We start from the raw sequence: 14,244 nt of genomic DNA on the forward strand, positions 1-14,244 counted from the left end.
ATATTTACTATATATACCACTTCCTGTATAGCAATATAAGCTATATAAATGTATATACCAGCACACACATACAGTATTTATATACATATACTCTATGTATGTCTGTCTTTGTGTACAACCTGATTATGCTTTAATTATTTATTATTATTTCCCCATTAGATGCTGTTTGGTATTCTTTTCTGGTTTAAGTAGAATGATGTAACACTTTGGAGCAAATAAGCACAAAAGAAGCCCAAAACTTGAGGCTAAAATAGCAAAGATTTCGACTGCAGTGGTGAATTTACCTGGGGAACTGACATAAGCAGGTATAAATGCCAGCCACACTGCACAAAATATTAACATGCTAAAAGTAATATATTTCGCTTCGTTAAAATTCCCAGGTAGTTTTCGAGCCAGAAAGGCCAAAATAAAACACAAACAGGCCAAAATGCCAATGTAGCCGAGTACACACCAGAAGGCCAGCTCAGATCCCACCCTACAGTCTAGAATAATCTTAGAGCGCTGATACTGTGTGTTTCTGTAGGGGACTGGAGGGGACGATATGAGCCATGCTGCACAGATGATCATCTGGACCAGGGTGCAGCTAAAAATAATGATCCTCTGCTGTATAGGCCCAAGCCATTTCATGACGTTGTTTCCAGGTTGGGTGGCTGTGAAAGCAGCGAGCACCACTAAGGTTTTCCCCAGGATGCACGAGATACAGAGCGAAAAGGTGATGCTGAAAGCAGTGTGGCGCAGCATGCAAGACCAGGATGTGGGCTCCCCAATAAAGATCAGTGCACACAGGAAACACAGGGTCAAGGAGAACAAGATGAAGAAACTCAGCTCAGAGTTATTCATACGCACAATGGGAGTGTTTCTGTGGTAGAGAAAAACTGCAAATACAGCTAAAGTGACACAGGCCCCCAAAACAGCAATAGCTGTCAGTGTTAACCCCATTGCATCATGGGAAAGGAATTCGATAACCTTGGGAATGCATTCTGTTCCGTCAACATTGGACCAGTAATCTACAGGGCAGGCCATGCAGTCTACTGAATCTTGGGAAGCAGCAAAATGGAAAAAAAAGATTAAGTATGAAGAGTGATTTTTGAATATATATGTGAATTTTTTTCTAGAAAATGTCCCCACCTGTCTGATTACTAATCTTGCCACTGTCACATGGTACACAGTCAAAGCAGCAAAGAGGCTCCCCTTGACGAACAGCTTTCCGAAATCCTGGAGAGCAGCTGTCACTGCAAACAGAGACTGGCACCTGTTTACCACAAAAAACAGCCATATCTCAATAAAACTCTGCACACTAATATTATTATATTTTATTATATACTTTCTTTCGGCTTCTCCCATCATGGGTCGCCACAGCGGATCATCCACATGTTTGATTTGGCACGTTTTTACGCTGGATGCCCTTTCCTTACACAACCCTTCCCATTTATCCGGGCTTGGGACCGGCACTAAGAGTGGCTGTGGTTGGTTCCCTGACCAGGGATCGAACCCGGGCCGCAGCGGTGAGAGCGCCACATCCTAACCACTAGACCACCATGTGACCCTATATTATATTATATCATTTTATATTATACTATATTAATAAAAATATAGTATAATATAATAAAATATAATATGATATAATATAATATAATATCATATATCATATGATATGATATATTATATTATATTATATCATATTATATTTTATTATATTACTTTATATTATATCATATTTCTATTCTATTCTATTCTATTCTATTCTATTCTATTCTATTCTATTCTATTCTATTCTATTCTTATAAGTCATTCTGAACGATGTCAGTTCCAAACAAAAATAGCACTTTTTTTTATATATTATTACGTATACTTATTTTTTACTTGTCTCTTGTTCTGCTTTTCTGCCTTGAAATAAGGAAAATAAACGTGTATTATATACTTGACAATTTTTGACTACTAAAAGTACATCCCAGTCATTCGAAGGTGTGCAACAGTCAAAATTGCATTCTTTGGTTTTCTCACATAAAGACGCCTGATCCAGGTCTCATCTGAGGTCTGTGTGCTTTGAAGCAACTTACCTCCACTTCACGCTACAGAACTTCAACAGTTGGTTTCTCATGTATTGAACTACATTCTGAGAGCAGCTTGCCTCACTCATGTCTCTGGCCCATGTGATAGCTGTTTCATAAATGACCAGCTCATTCCCGGCCTCTCGAGCCCCATCATACATGCCCACTTTAACCAGCTCAATATTGCCAGCTGTTCCCTTCTGCCAGTTGATCAGGTCGTAGGACGGGATCGAGTCACCGTTCATATCAAAGTTGACCGTCTCACCTGAGATAGTAAACGAGACCTCTTGCAGGTAATGCTGGAGCTATGAAATCACATGAGAAAATTGTGATGAAGAGCAATCCATTATTGTAATTAACAATAGGCAATATTATTTTATATTATTAATTGTGACATTAGACAGAATGACCTGCACCTGCCATGGATATACTTTAGAGCTGTCAGTACACATGGAGGTTCCTGGTTTGCAATTCATGAGATTGTGGAGGGAGTGAGCAATCGCATAAACGCCTTTGTATACATTATAAGAAATCCGAGTACTAGATGTGTTCATGTAGGCAGAATGTTGCTTGTTGAGTGGCTCTTGACCAGTGCACAGGGGCAGCTGGGTATCCTGGAAGGACAAAAGAGAGCACCCATACAGAGCACCCCACAGTTCCTGCACCAGAGTGTTGGATGGGTACACCTGTGGGTTTACAGTGGTTAGATAGTCTTTCAGGTTTGGAATATAACCCTGGCGAATCCCAAACCCAATCGTGCCTCCCAGGAAGGGGTAGTACTCACTTCCTGTGAACACTGAAGCTGTTACCCAGGCCTCACTGGCAATCCATTGAATTCCAGTAACATTTAGTTTCATATAGTCTTTAAAAAATGGTGTGAGTTCACCCTCAGCTGAAAACACCACCACCACTCGGGCAGTAGAGCTGTTCATCACACGGATGATCTCTTTTGCTCTCCTGCTGTCATACAGCAGGGGGATCATCTCCTGGTAGGACACACACACACCTGTATCTTTCAGCTCGTTAAGCAGTCCCTGCAGAGCAGAGCGTCCATATGCATGGTCACCCCTAACCACACCCACCCATGTCCAGTTGAAATGAATCAGCAGCTTAGCAATGGCTTTCACTTGGTACGCATCACTGGGGATGACCCTAAAGAAGGTGGGGAATTCTCGTCTGTCACTGAGGCAGGCACAGGAAGAGAAATAGCTGATCTAAAATAGAAATGTACATCAATTGGTTTCACACTGGAACACTGGAAGTCTTACAGTGACTTATTTAGAATATAATGTTCTAGTCAGTAATAAATAAAATCGTATTTTTAAAAAACATGTTTAATATTCAAGTCCTGGATACTGAAATGGAATTGTACCACTTTTTAACCACACAGCCACATATTTATGAATAATTATATTCACTAATACATACATGGCAAAAATAAATTAAAACACTATGTCAGATATGTGCATTCCAAAAAAATTATTCTATGACAATAAAGATTTATACCATAGGAATCCTGAAAGGGCGTAAAATCCTAGACACAACAATAGACTGAGCTGACCCAGATTCACCAATTATAGCCAGCATCGGGCTCGCACTTGAACACATGGGTTTGTCTGCTTCCATTGGTCCATTCATAACAGCAAGAGCTGCTCTTTGACCAGTTAAGGGATATGCACAGGAATCGAATATTTTATAACCTAGAGTATGGTTAGGTAGCAGCTCACTCATGTTGTTAATTTCCTCCACAGCAAGTTTCATAGTCAGAGCCCAGCGGAAAGCCCGGGGATCAAACCTGAACAAAAAAATTTAACGAAAATATGAACATTAGAACAACAATGCTCCACCATAATACACAAGGCACTGGTTGTGGGATTATTTTCCATTCTACTCATACATATACAATTATTTTGATTTCAAACACAAAATCCATTCATTTCAAGCAGAAACTCAAAGGTTTGCATGGTTGCATTAGTACATTCATACCCATTACACTGCACTGGTCCTGGTTTGTATGTGCAGTTCAAGTCTGGCATTTCCTGATTATAATGCAAGGGGAAAATGCCCCCAATCACAAAGTCTCCATCAGCAATGAATCCTGGCTCGAAATTATTCTGCAGAGTACACTGAGATTCCAAGGTTGCACTGAACATGGAAAAGCGAAACACAAGAAGCCAGAGGAAAAGAACAGACATCTTCCACGATGAACGTCGTCTTCCTTACAGAGAATCAAAAGTGGGCAGGTAGCTTTATTTTATATACCACATATATGCTGCGTCTCACGTGTCCTAGTCACATGACATCCTGGCCTAACAATTATAATCTATACACCACTTGTTTTAATGAATTGTGTTTAATAATTCAACTACCTGTATTTTAAATGTGTTTAGTTGTAGAGCTTAATAATTCATGTGTAAATCTTATATTCTGTTTGCAAAATGTTTTTTTTTCACATTTTGTTTAAGGTGATTAATCTGTTGCGATGTCATACATTTGAACAAGTGTAGGGTTTGTAATATGTAGTTTAATTTAAAGAAAAATATTATTTTGCAAGTACACCATTTTTTCCCGAAAATATTTCAATGAACAACAAATAAAATGCACACACACACACACACACACACACACACACACACACACACACACACACACACACACAGTAAATTCATTGGAATATTTCCATTAATTATTAATTTCTTCAAAAGTATTTTAAGGTATATTGTAGTAATCTTGTATGAATCATGTAAAGATGTAAAGTATTTATAATAATAATATACAATAACCATACATATAGCAAATAGTATTCTACAAATATAAAAGCACCACCCTACATACAGTTTACAATAAATATCCTTTATTTTGTTGCCTTTCCAATAAGATGCTGTTTGGTATTCTTTTCTGGTTTGACTAAAATAATGTAACACTTTGGAGCAAATAAGCACAAAAGAAGCCCAAAACTTGAGGATAAAATAGCAAAGATTTCGACTGCAGTGGTGAATTTACCAGGGGAACTGACATAAGCAGGTATAAATGCCAGCCACACTGCACAAAATATTAACATGCTAAAAGTAATATATTTCGCTTCGTTAAAATTCCCAGGTAGTTTTCGAGCCAGAAAGGCCAAAATGAAACACAAACAGGCCAAAATGCCAATGTAGCCAAGTACACACCAGAAGGCCAGCTCAGATCCCACCCTACAGTCTAGAATAATCTTAGAGCGCTGATACTGTGTGTTTCTGTAGGGGACTGGAGGGGACGATATGAGCCATGCTGCACAGATGATCATCTGGACCAGGGTGCAGCTAAAAATAATGATCCTCTGCTGTATAGGCCCAAGCCATTTCATGACGTTGTTTCCAGGTTGGGTGGCTGTGAAAGCAGCGAGCACCACTAAGGTTTTCCCCAGGATGCACGAGATACACAGCGAGAAGGTGATGCTGAAAGCAGTGTGGCGCAGCATGCAAGACCAGGATGTGGGCTCCCCAATAAAGATCAGTGCACACAGGAAACACAGGGTCAAGGAGAACAAGATAAAGAAACTCAGCTCTGAATTGTTTATGCGCACTATGGGAGTCCCTCGATGATGCAAGAATATTGCTAGTACAGATATTGTCAGAAAAGAACCCAGTATCGCTGTCACCATTAACACTGTTCCCATTGTGTCCCTGTGCGAAAGGAACTCAATGACTTTCGGGATGCATTCTGTTCCTTTTTTATTGGACCAGTAGTCTTCAGGACAAGCCATGCAGTCTACGGAATCTTTAAAGACAAATGCAGGGCAGAATATCAATCAATGTAGCATGTGATATATTAGCATTTAATGACTGTTTTGTGTTACAAATTGTCAATATCTTAAAAATGAAAATAAAAAAACACTATGTTTAAACAGCACCTGTCTCATTACTAATCTTGCCACTGTCACATGGTACACAGTCAAAGCAGCACAAAGGCTCCCCATGACGAACAGCCTTCCTGAATCCCGGAGCACAGCTGTTACTGCATATGGATTCTGGCACCTGGTTTGTTAAAATAATATTAACAAAATCCAAATACAACAACTAAAAAGGTATCAGTAGCATTAAGCATTTGATCTAATCACCAATTACACTGCATGATGTTTTTTTATTTTTTTGGGAAATTCAGATGTTAGCCTATATTTGTATTTTAGCGTGCAGTGTACATTGTGTGAGCACCTTGCCTTGCTCTGATTACCGGGCCACTTTATTTTTTCTTCCTGGATAACCAGTTCCTTCCCACCATCCATTGCACCATCATAAAGTCCCACTTTGATGAAGTCTATGTCACCATTCGGGAGTCTCTGCCAATTGATCAGATCATAAGATGGAATAGAATCTCCTCTCATATCAAAGTTTACTTGTTCACCAGAAATTGAGAACGACACTTCCTGAAGGTAATGTTGAAGCTTCGATGATGAAAGAGAGAATATAAAATGAATAATGATGACTATTTTATTGACATATAATGACCCGAAAGTATGCACACTTGTATTTTCACAGAAGGATCAGTTGATCTGAATACTCTACCTGCCATGGATAGATATTATTGAAGTCTGCACATGCAGAATTATTAAAAGGTCCCTTTCCTGGCACACACTGAAAGAGATTATGTAGAGAGTGAGCGATGGCATATACTGCTTTGTACACGTTATACGTGACCCGAGTGTTGGAGGTGTTCATGTAGGCAGAATGCTGCTTGTTGATTGTTTCCTGCCCTGTGCAGTGGGGCAGTTGGGTGCTACTGAGAGAGGAGAATACAGAAACACAGCTGTATAGAGCCTCCCAAAGCTCCCTCACAAGGGGGTTAGAAGGATACACCTGTGGGTTCACTGTCATCAGATATTCTTTCAACCTTGGCACATACCCTTGGCGAACAGCAAATCCAATTGTTCCAGCTAAAAATGGATATGTTTCAGCCAATATTGAGGCTGTTACCCAGGCCTCACTAGCTACCCACTGGATTCCTGAGATATTTTGTGTTAAAAATTCTCGTAAAAAAGGGTAAAACTCCCCTTCTCCCGAAAACACCACCACAACCTTTGCCGTTGACTGTTTCATCACATTAAAAATTTCATAGACCCGTTCCTGCTTGAAATCTTTAGGGATCATTTCATGGTATGCCAGACAAATATCAGTGTTTTCTAGCTCTCGCTTCAGGCCCTGTAAAGCAAACCTCCCATAATCATGGTCTTCAGTGACCACTCCAATCCATGTCCAATGAAATCGTTTCAAGAGCTGAGCAATGGCTTTCACTTGGTAGTCATCACTAGGGACTACTCTAAAAAATGTCGGAAACTGTTTACGGTCACTTAGACAAGAGCAAGTTGAGAAGTAGCTTATCTGCAGAAAAAATATCAGAGCAAAATAAAACATTTAAGCTTTTATTATCTTTTGAATTTGCAGATCACCAAATTGTATTTGCAACCATCTTACACAATATGCCTAATAAGTGTAAAAGCCAAAAAATCTCACGTTACCATGGGTATTCTGAAAGGTTGCATTGTTCTAGAAACAACAATTGTTTGTGAGGAACCGGATTCTCCAACCATGGCGAGTAAAGGACCACCGCGAGTACACAATGATCCCTGCTCAACATTCTGGTCATTCAGTACAGCCAGAACAGCCCTTTGAGCCGTAACTGGAGTAGCACAGGAATCAAAGATCTTGTAACCCAGGGTGTGGTTCGGCAGAAGAACTGTACTGTTGTTGATTTCATCTACAGCAAGCCTCATTGCCAAAGCCCAGCGCAATGCCCTGGAATCAAACCTACAGGTCACATAGACACATTAATATCCAATGACAGCACAAACTATTTGCCAATATTTATTTACAGACACACAAGTGATTTTTGTTGTAAAAATAAGTACACAGAGTGAGTGAAGACAAACATTTGTTAAAAAAAAAAAACATATTTTGAGGTGAAAGACTACATCAAATAAATATGTAAAATTCTCACCCCTGACACTGTGCTGCCAAAGGTTTGCTTCTGTAGTCTGCTGTTGGTAGCTCCACTCTGTAATGCAAAGGAAATATTCCTCCTATTGTGATATCCCCATCAGACACGAATGCAGGTTGATCAAAGTCTCCTTGTAATGAACACTCTGATGCTGGATCAGATACAACTGAGCAAGGGAAAAAAAATGCAGGAAGTAAAAGATAAAGCATTGTGCTGCCAATCTGCACACTGCTAAATATAACGCTGACTGCGTTTTATATACTGTAGAAGCTCTGACCCTTTGCATCTCACCATGATTTGACATCACAATGGATAACATTAGTCAGGTGATCTCCACTTATTATCTACTACCCGGACCTGTTCAGACAGGAAAGCTCTAAAACTGTTACAAATAATGCCTTAATGAATGACATGTGGTTTAACATTGTCGAAGGCTGATCGACTTAAATATCCACAGCGAAATCTGCATGATTGATTATGACCATGTGATACATTTAAAATAGATTTAATAGATTTTTATGGAAGTTCTAAGAGGCCAGCATTATAATACTTTTTTTTCCCTATTTTCTCACATTTACTTAACTTATAACAAGAGTTGTTTTCTCATGGTCATAACAAAATTTTCTCGACATAACGACATTTTTTTTTTTCATTATCATGACTCAAGAAACTGATGTCAAGATCACAAGAATATGAAGTTGTGATAATGAGAAAACAATATAGTTACTGTATTTTGAGATCATGAGAAAATGTTTGTTATGGTGAGAAAATGATATCGTCATCACAAGAAAAAATATTATAATGCATAGCCTCTTAGGACTTCCGTTGATTTGTAATTTTACTGTATAAAAGGTTTGCTTAAAGGTCCATTTTTTTTAATATCATATGTAAACCTTCGCACTTGACCAGTAATCTGTCATATCAGGGCCTGACCATTGAGTCTAAATGTAAGCTGTGTATTTTTTTTTTTTTTTTTTAGTAATTAATAAATTAAATATATATTTTCCTGTTATTTATTTCATTTGTTAAGAGTGATGCATTGTATTTATTTATAATATTTTTTTATCTTATGGCCCCCTTTTCATACAAATTTGTTTCAAATGTTTACTTATGACTGGCTTAAAAATGTTAAGCAAATTGCCTATTTTATCAAAAAAATACTACAAGCCATTTAAAATATTAAAAACAATTTTTATACATATTTTGAAGGCAATATATTGTTTGACTGCATTAACGAAACAATCTGAAAAACAGTCGAGCTGTCTCACTGCCTAAGGAGCAAATATCATTGGTCCACATGTTTCTCTGGGACAAGACAAGACTGTCCCCTCTCATTACAGTACCTATATAAGCCCATGTGTGCTATCTTTCTGTTTTGTGTCAGTGATGGCATGCCGTATTCATTTGCTTACATTCTGGGTTCTTTTAAACACATTTACATGTTTTCATTTCATAACCAAGGATGAGTGCATCTACCAGGGAGATGAAGGGACTCATAGTTTTTACAAGGATGGAGATGTGATTTTGGGAGGCCTGTTTCCACTGCACTACAGCCCTGTTTCTGCAGTGCAGTCTTTCCAAAGCAAACCTGAACCGACTGATTACAAGTAGTATGTGAAATACTTTGAAAAGTATATGCAAATTTTTATTCACTGACTGTCATTTGTAATGGAATATTTATTGTAGAAATTTTGTATTACAATTTCTTCAATTAACTTTGAAAAGAGTTGTATTTAAAGATGTAAGAAATGTTTTTAAATATGCTGCAGCTTTAGTCCTCGAGCACTGAGATGGATGCGAACAATGACTTTTGCTGTGACAGAGATAAATCAGAGGCAGGACCTGTTACCGAATCTGTCTCTAGGATACCATATTCGGGACAGCTGCGATGACATACCTGTGTCGATAAAGAGCTCACTTCTCCTGGTCAATGGGCAGCCAGAGAAATCAAGAGGGTCTGGATGTGCGAATGTTATCAGGCAGCCCTCTCCTGTCCTTGTAGGAGATGCTGCATCAGGCATATCCATGGCTGTGCTGAGAACACTAGGCTCATTCAGTATACCTCTGGTAAGGATTGTCATCCATTATGATTTGTATTTCTGTAATATTTTTTCTGTAACTTTTTCTTTATATTCAGTTTTTTTCTTGTGTAGTTCATTCTTCATTATTTTTTATGAATGAATGCATCGACAGAGATGTTTTTGTCTTCTAACCTGCTCATTTATATATCCTCTCAGGTGAGCTACTTTGCATCTTGCTCATGTCTGAGTAACAAAAAAGAGTTTCCCACATTTATGCGCACGATGCCAAGCGACGAGTTTCAGATTAAGGCTTTAGCAAAGTTGGTGCATTACTTCCAGTGGAGCTGGGTGGGGGTCATAGGAGTGGAGTCTGACTATGCTCGCTTTGCTATTCAGCTCTTTCTAAAGGAATCGTCCAGATATCATGTATGTCCTGCGTACGTGCATTTTTACCCCGTTACACTTACATCAGAAGCAGTGCAGGAATTGCTGAATGTCATTAAAGCCTCTACAGCCACAGTCATACTAAACTTCTCTGGAGAATCTGAACTGCAGACAATTCTGCGAGAATGCAGGCGACAAAACATCACCCATCTACAGTGGATTGCCAGTGAAGCTTGGGCAACGTCACAAGCGTTGTGGGACGATTTCCACGACCTCTTACAGGGAACGCTGGGGTTTGCTATACGGAAGGGTGAAATCCCTAACCTTGGTGGATACCTTAGAGAGATGATCGCTTCCAGTGTTCATAGCTCACATTTTCTAACCGAGTTTTGGGAGGAAACGTTTAACTGCCGGGTCAATGGTTCTTTAAACACTCATGTACATAGAGAGGATGCCCGAAATCGGAAAGCTTGTAGTGGGCGAGAGAGTTTGGACGATGTCTACTCTACTTTTTCAGATGTATCACAGCTTAGGGTGTCTTATAATGTGTACAAAGCTGTGTATCTTATAGCACACGCCTTACAGGATATGAGTGACTGTGTTCCAGGACAGGGACCGTTTCCAAATGGGACATGTGGGAGTCTACATCCCCTACTGCCTTGGCAGGTGTGTGTGAGTGTATGAATGGATGTGTGTGTAAGTATTTGTGGCTATATTTTAACATTGTTCTATTTTATGGATGTATGAAGTTTTTATTAAATGTGATAACTATATGAATGGAAATGATAGATTTGCTATTTGGATGCTATAAAACTGACATCCTAATCTTTTCCAAAGCTAATAAACTACATGAAGAAAACGAACTTCACGACATTAGGGGAGTTTGTCCACTTCGATGAGAATGGGGACCCCATTGCGTCTTATGATTTGATGAACTGGCAGATGGCAAGTGATGGCTCACTCCAGCTGGTGAAAGTGGGGTTCTATGATGCATCACTAAGGGAGGATAGTAGCCTGATAATTAACGAATCAGCGATATTGTGGCAAAGAGACAATAAGGTGTGTTCATTTTCATCCATCGTCAGATCCTCTTTCATACGTTTGCTTATTATTCAGTTTTTCTGTATTGTTGCCATTCAAAGAAAATATATTCTGTTTTGTATTTTAAAATGTCACAATTCTGGATGCTTGGTTGATTTTACATCAGGCATTTTTTTTCTCACAAAGGCATCAGATCAATATTTTGAATATATCCTTTCAGTAGGTTTGTGTCTATCAAAACTGTGAAGTCCATGTGCCAAACATGTGTGTGGTTATTAGGCACCGGTTTCAATCTGCAGCAAAAGTTGCCTGCCAGGATCGAGGAAAGCCAGGCGAAAGGGTGAACCTATATGTTGCTTTGACTGTATACCATGCGCTGAGGGAGAGATTAGCAATCAAACAGGTGTGAAACTGATTTCTATGTAACTATTACTCTGATATTTATTTTCATGACAATGGAAAACATTTTTTTTTATCGATTTTCTCACAGACTCAAATGATTGTTTAAGATGTTCAAGGGAAACATGGCCAAACCAAGCCAGAGACAATTGCATCCCAAAGGTCCTGGAGTACCTGTCCTTTCAAGAGCCTTTGGGAATTATTCTTTTGGCTGTATCAATATTTGGAGCTTGTTTGACTGCTGCAATGCTTTGTGTGTTTATGATCTACAGAAATACTCCAGTAGTTCGTGGCAACAACATGGAACTCAGCTTCCTCCTACTTTTGTTTCTATGTGCATGCTTTTTGATTAGTCTCACATTCATTGGCAAGCCCACTCACTGGCTTTGCCAGATCAGGTTTACAGCCTTTGGAGTCAGCTTTGCACTATGCATTGCCTGCATCTTGGCTAAGACTGTAGTAGTTCTCATGGCGTTCAGGGCCACCTTACCTGGTAGTAATGTCATGAAATGGTTTGGTCCAGTCCAACAAAGGTTTAGTGTTATATTATGTTCATTATTCCAATTGCTTATTTGTATCATATGGTTGACAACTAAACCTCCGTCTGCTGCCTATACCACTGAATTTTTTAGTTCTACGATAACTGTAGAGTGCAAAGTGGGATCTGAGATAGGATTCTGGTGTGTGTTGGGATACATTGGCCTGCTCGCATGCATGTGCTTTTTACTAGCGTTCTTGGCCAGAAAACTTCCAGACAATTTCAACGAGGCAAAATTCATCACATTTAGTATGCTGATCTTTTTCGCTGTGTGGATAACATTCATCCCCGTTTATGTGAGCACAAATGGAAAATATATGGTTGCTGTGCATGTCTTTGCAATCTTAGCTTCTGCCTTTGGACTGCTTCTGTGCATATTTGCCCCAAAGTGCTATGTTGTCCTGTTGAGACCTGAAAAAAACAGCAAAAAGCATATGATGAAAAAGTAGTGCAAAAACATTTACTATCATAATGTACACACACACACACACACACAAAAACACACACACACACACACACACACACACACACACACACACACACACACACACACACACATTATAATCAAGAATTTTAAATGTTTTGAGTCTGGGTTACAAACCATATTATGCTACAATAAACAATGCATCTACCGTATATGTCCGACTTTGTCTGGTGCTCCAATATAACACAAAATACAGCACACATTTTATATCAAACGTTAAAGAAATGAAAAGTTTTAAAATGAATGATAAAATAAATAAATAAATAAAATTAAACACTCAATTACTTAAAAAAAAAAATCATTTAATTTTACTGTAAACAACTTCCTCTTATCTTTGAAGGCTTTTCACTAGTTTTTAAAACATGGCTCACTGGATTTCTTCATTCTCCTATTAAAGCTTTAAATCAAATCAATCACTGATTTTAGGCAAGTTGTTCTGGTGCACAGTTGTGTTTTTTCCACTGTAATCCTGACACACCATGGGCTTACACTTAAAATAAAGACTAAGAACTATGCTACAGCATAGACAAAGACATCCTGTACAATTGTGTAAATTTTTTACATAGTGTTAATTATTAAAATAGCTGTGGAAAGCTCAGTGGTTAAGGCTCTGGGTCAGTGGTGTTCAGGACTGCTGTATCGTTGCTGACCCTGCACTCTAACCCAAACTTCCTAACATTTTTGGAATATGCAAAAAAAAGAACTGAACTGTGTTGTAAGGTACATGTGATTAGTTATTACACCTAATCTTGGCCCTTGTCAACTGTTAAAATTATAGCTAATAAGCACCTTGTTTATCTCCCCTTAACTCATCAACTGTGGAAAGCGGTAGCTCAGTGGGTAAGATGTTGGACTTCTGATCAGAAGGTCATTAATTCAAAATCCCACCACCACTAGGATGCCATTGCGCAAGACCATTAACATTCAACTGTTTAGTTGTATGAACGAGATAATTGTAAGTCACTCTGTCTGGCAAAGTGATTTACAGTAAATGTAAATGTCACCAGCCAGCTGAGCTCATACTTGCCTGCTTGGGAAACATGGGTACACAAAATGAGGTCAGAGTTTATCCTTGTTTGATGTAACACTTGATACCCTGGATATTAAAAATGAGCTAAATGGGCAGCTCCTTTCTCATTCTCAAGTCTTGTCTGACTGACAGTTATTTGGCTTCTTTACATTTGCTGGCAGGATTTGAACTCATGACCTCCAGCTCCAACATGCAATGCCTTATTCACTAAGCTACCACGTACCTACATTTTTTATGCATACAAAAGTTTGACCTTCTTCAAAGGGCCACACTGTATCTCTTTATATGCTCCTTTTAACTCTCTTTATAAATATGATACTACG

At 38.8% G+C, this 14,244-nt stretch overlaps 3 protein-coding genes across 3 annotated transcripts; 1 reads left to right on the plus strand and 2 right to left on the minus strand.

Moving 5' to 3' along the window:
* Positions 1–144: 144 nt before the first annotated feature.
* Positions 145–4,246, minus strand: LOC310732660 (extracellular calcium-sensing receptor-like; the record flags this gene model as incomplete). Its single annotated transcript, XM_083553278.1, has 6 exons — positions 145–1,037; positions 1,129–1,252; positions 2,132–2,356; positions 2,468–3,265; positions 3,558–3,846; positions 4,038–4,246. The coding sequence occupies 6 exons, from the start codon at positions 4,244–4,246 to the stop codon at positions 145–147; spliced, it is 2,538 nt and encodes an 845-aa protein (XP_083409404.1).
* A 659-nt stretch (positions 4,247–4,905) lies between these two features.
* On the minus strand, positions 4,906–8,328 carry LOC310732661 (extracellular calcium-sensing receptor; the record flags this gene model as incomplete). Its single annotated transcript, XM_083553279.1, has 7 exons — positions 4,906–5,810; positions 5,944–6,067; positions 6,250–6,474; positions 6,596–7,408; positions 7,546–7,834; positions 8,025–8,190; positions 8,316–8,328. The coding sequence occupies 7 exons, from the start codon at positions 8,326–8,328 to the stop codon at positions 4,906–4,908; spliced, it is 2,535 nt and encodes an 844-aa protein (XP_083409405.1).
* A 4-nt stretch (positions 8,329–8,332) lies between these two features.
* Positions 8,333–12,856, plus strand: LOC310732662 (extracellular calcium-sensing receptor-like; the record flags this gene model as incomplete). Its single annotated transcript, XM_083553280.1, has 7 exons — positions 8,333–8,350; positions 9,486–9,634; positions 9,794–10,091; positions 10,262–11,095; positions 11,267–11,488; positions 11,750–11,873; positions 11,961–12,856. 7 exons carry the CDS (start codon positions 8,333–8,335, stop codon positions 12,854–12,856), a joined length of 2,541 nt encoding a protein of 846 aa, XP_083409406.1.
* Between the last annotated feature and the right edge of the window lie 1,388 nt (positions 12,857–14,244).

The sequence above is a fragment of the Silurus aristotelis genome, assembly GCF_946808225.1.
Source record: "Silurus aristotelis genome assembly, chromosome: 10".
In the NCBI taxonomy this organism is placed as follows: domain Eukaryota; kingdom Metazoa; phylum Chordata; class Actinopteri; order Siluriformes; family Siluridae; genus Silurus; species Silurus aristotelis.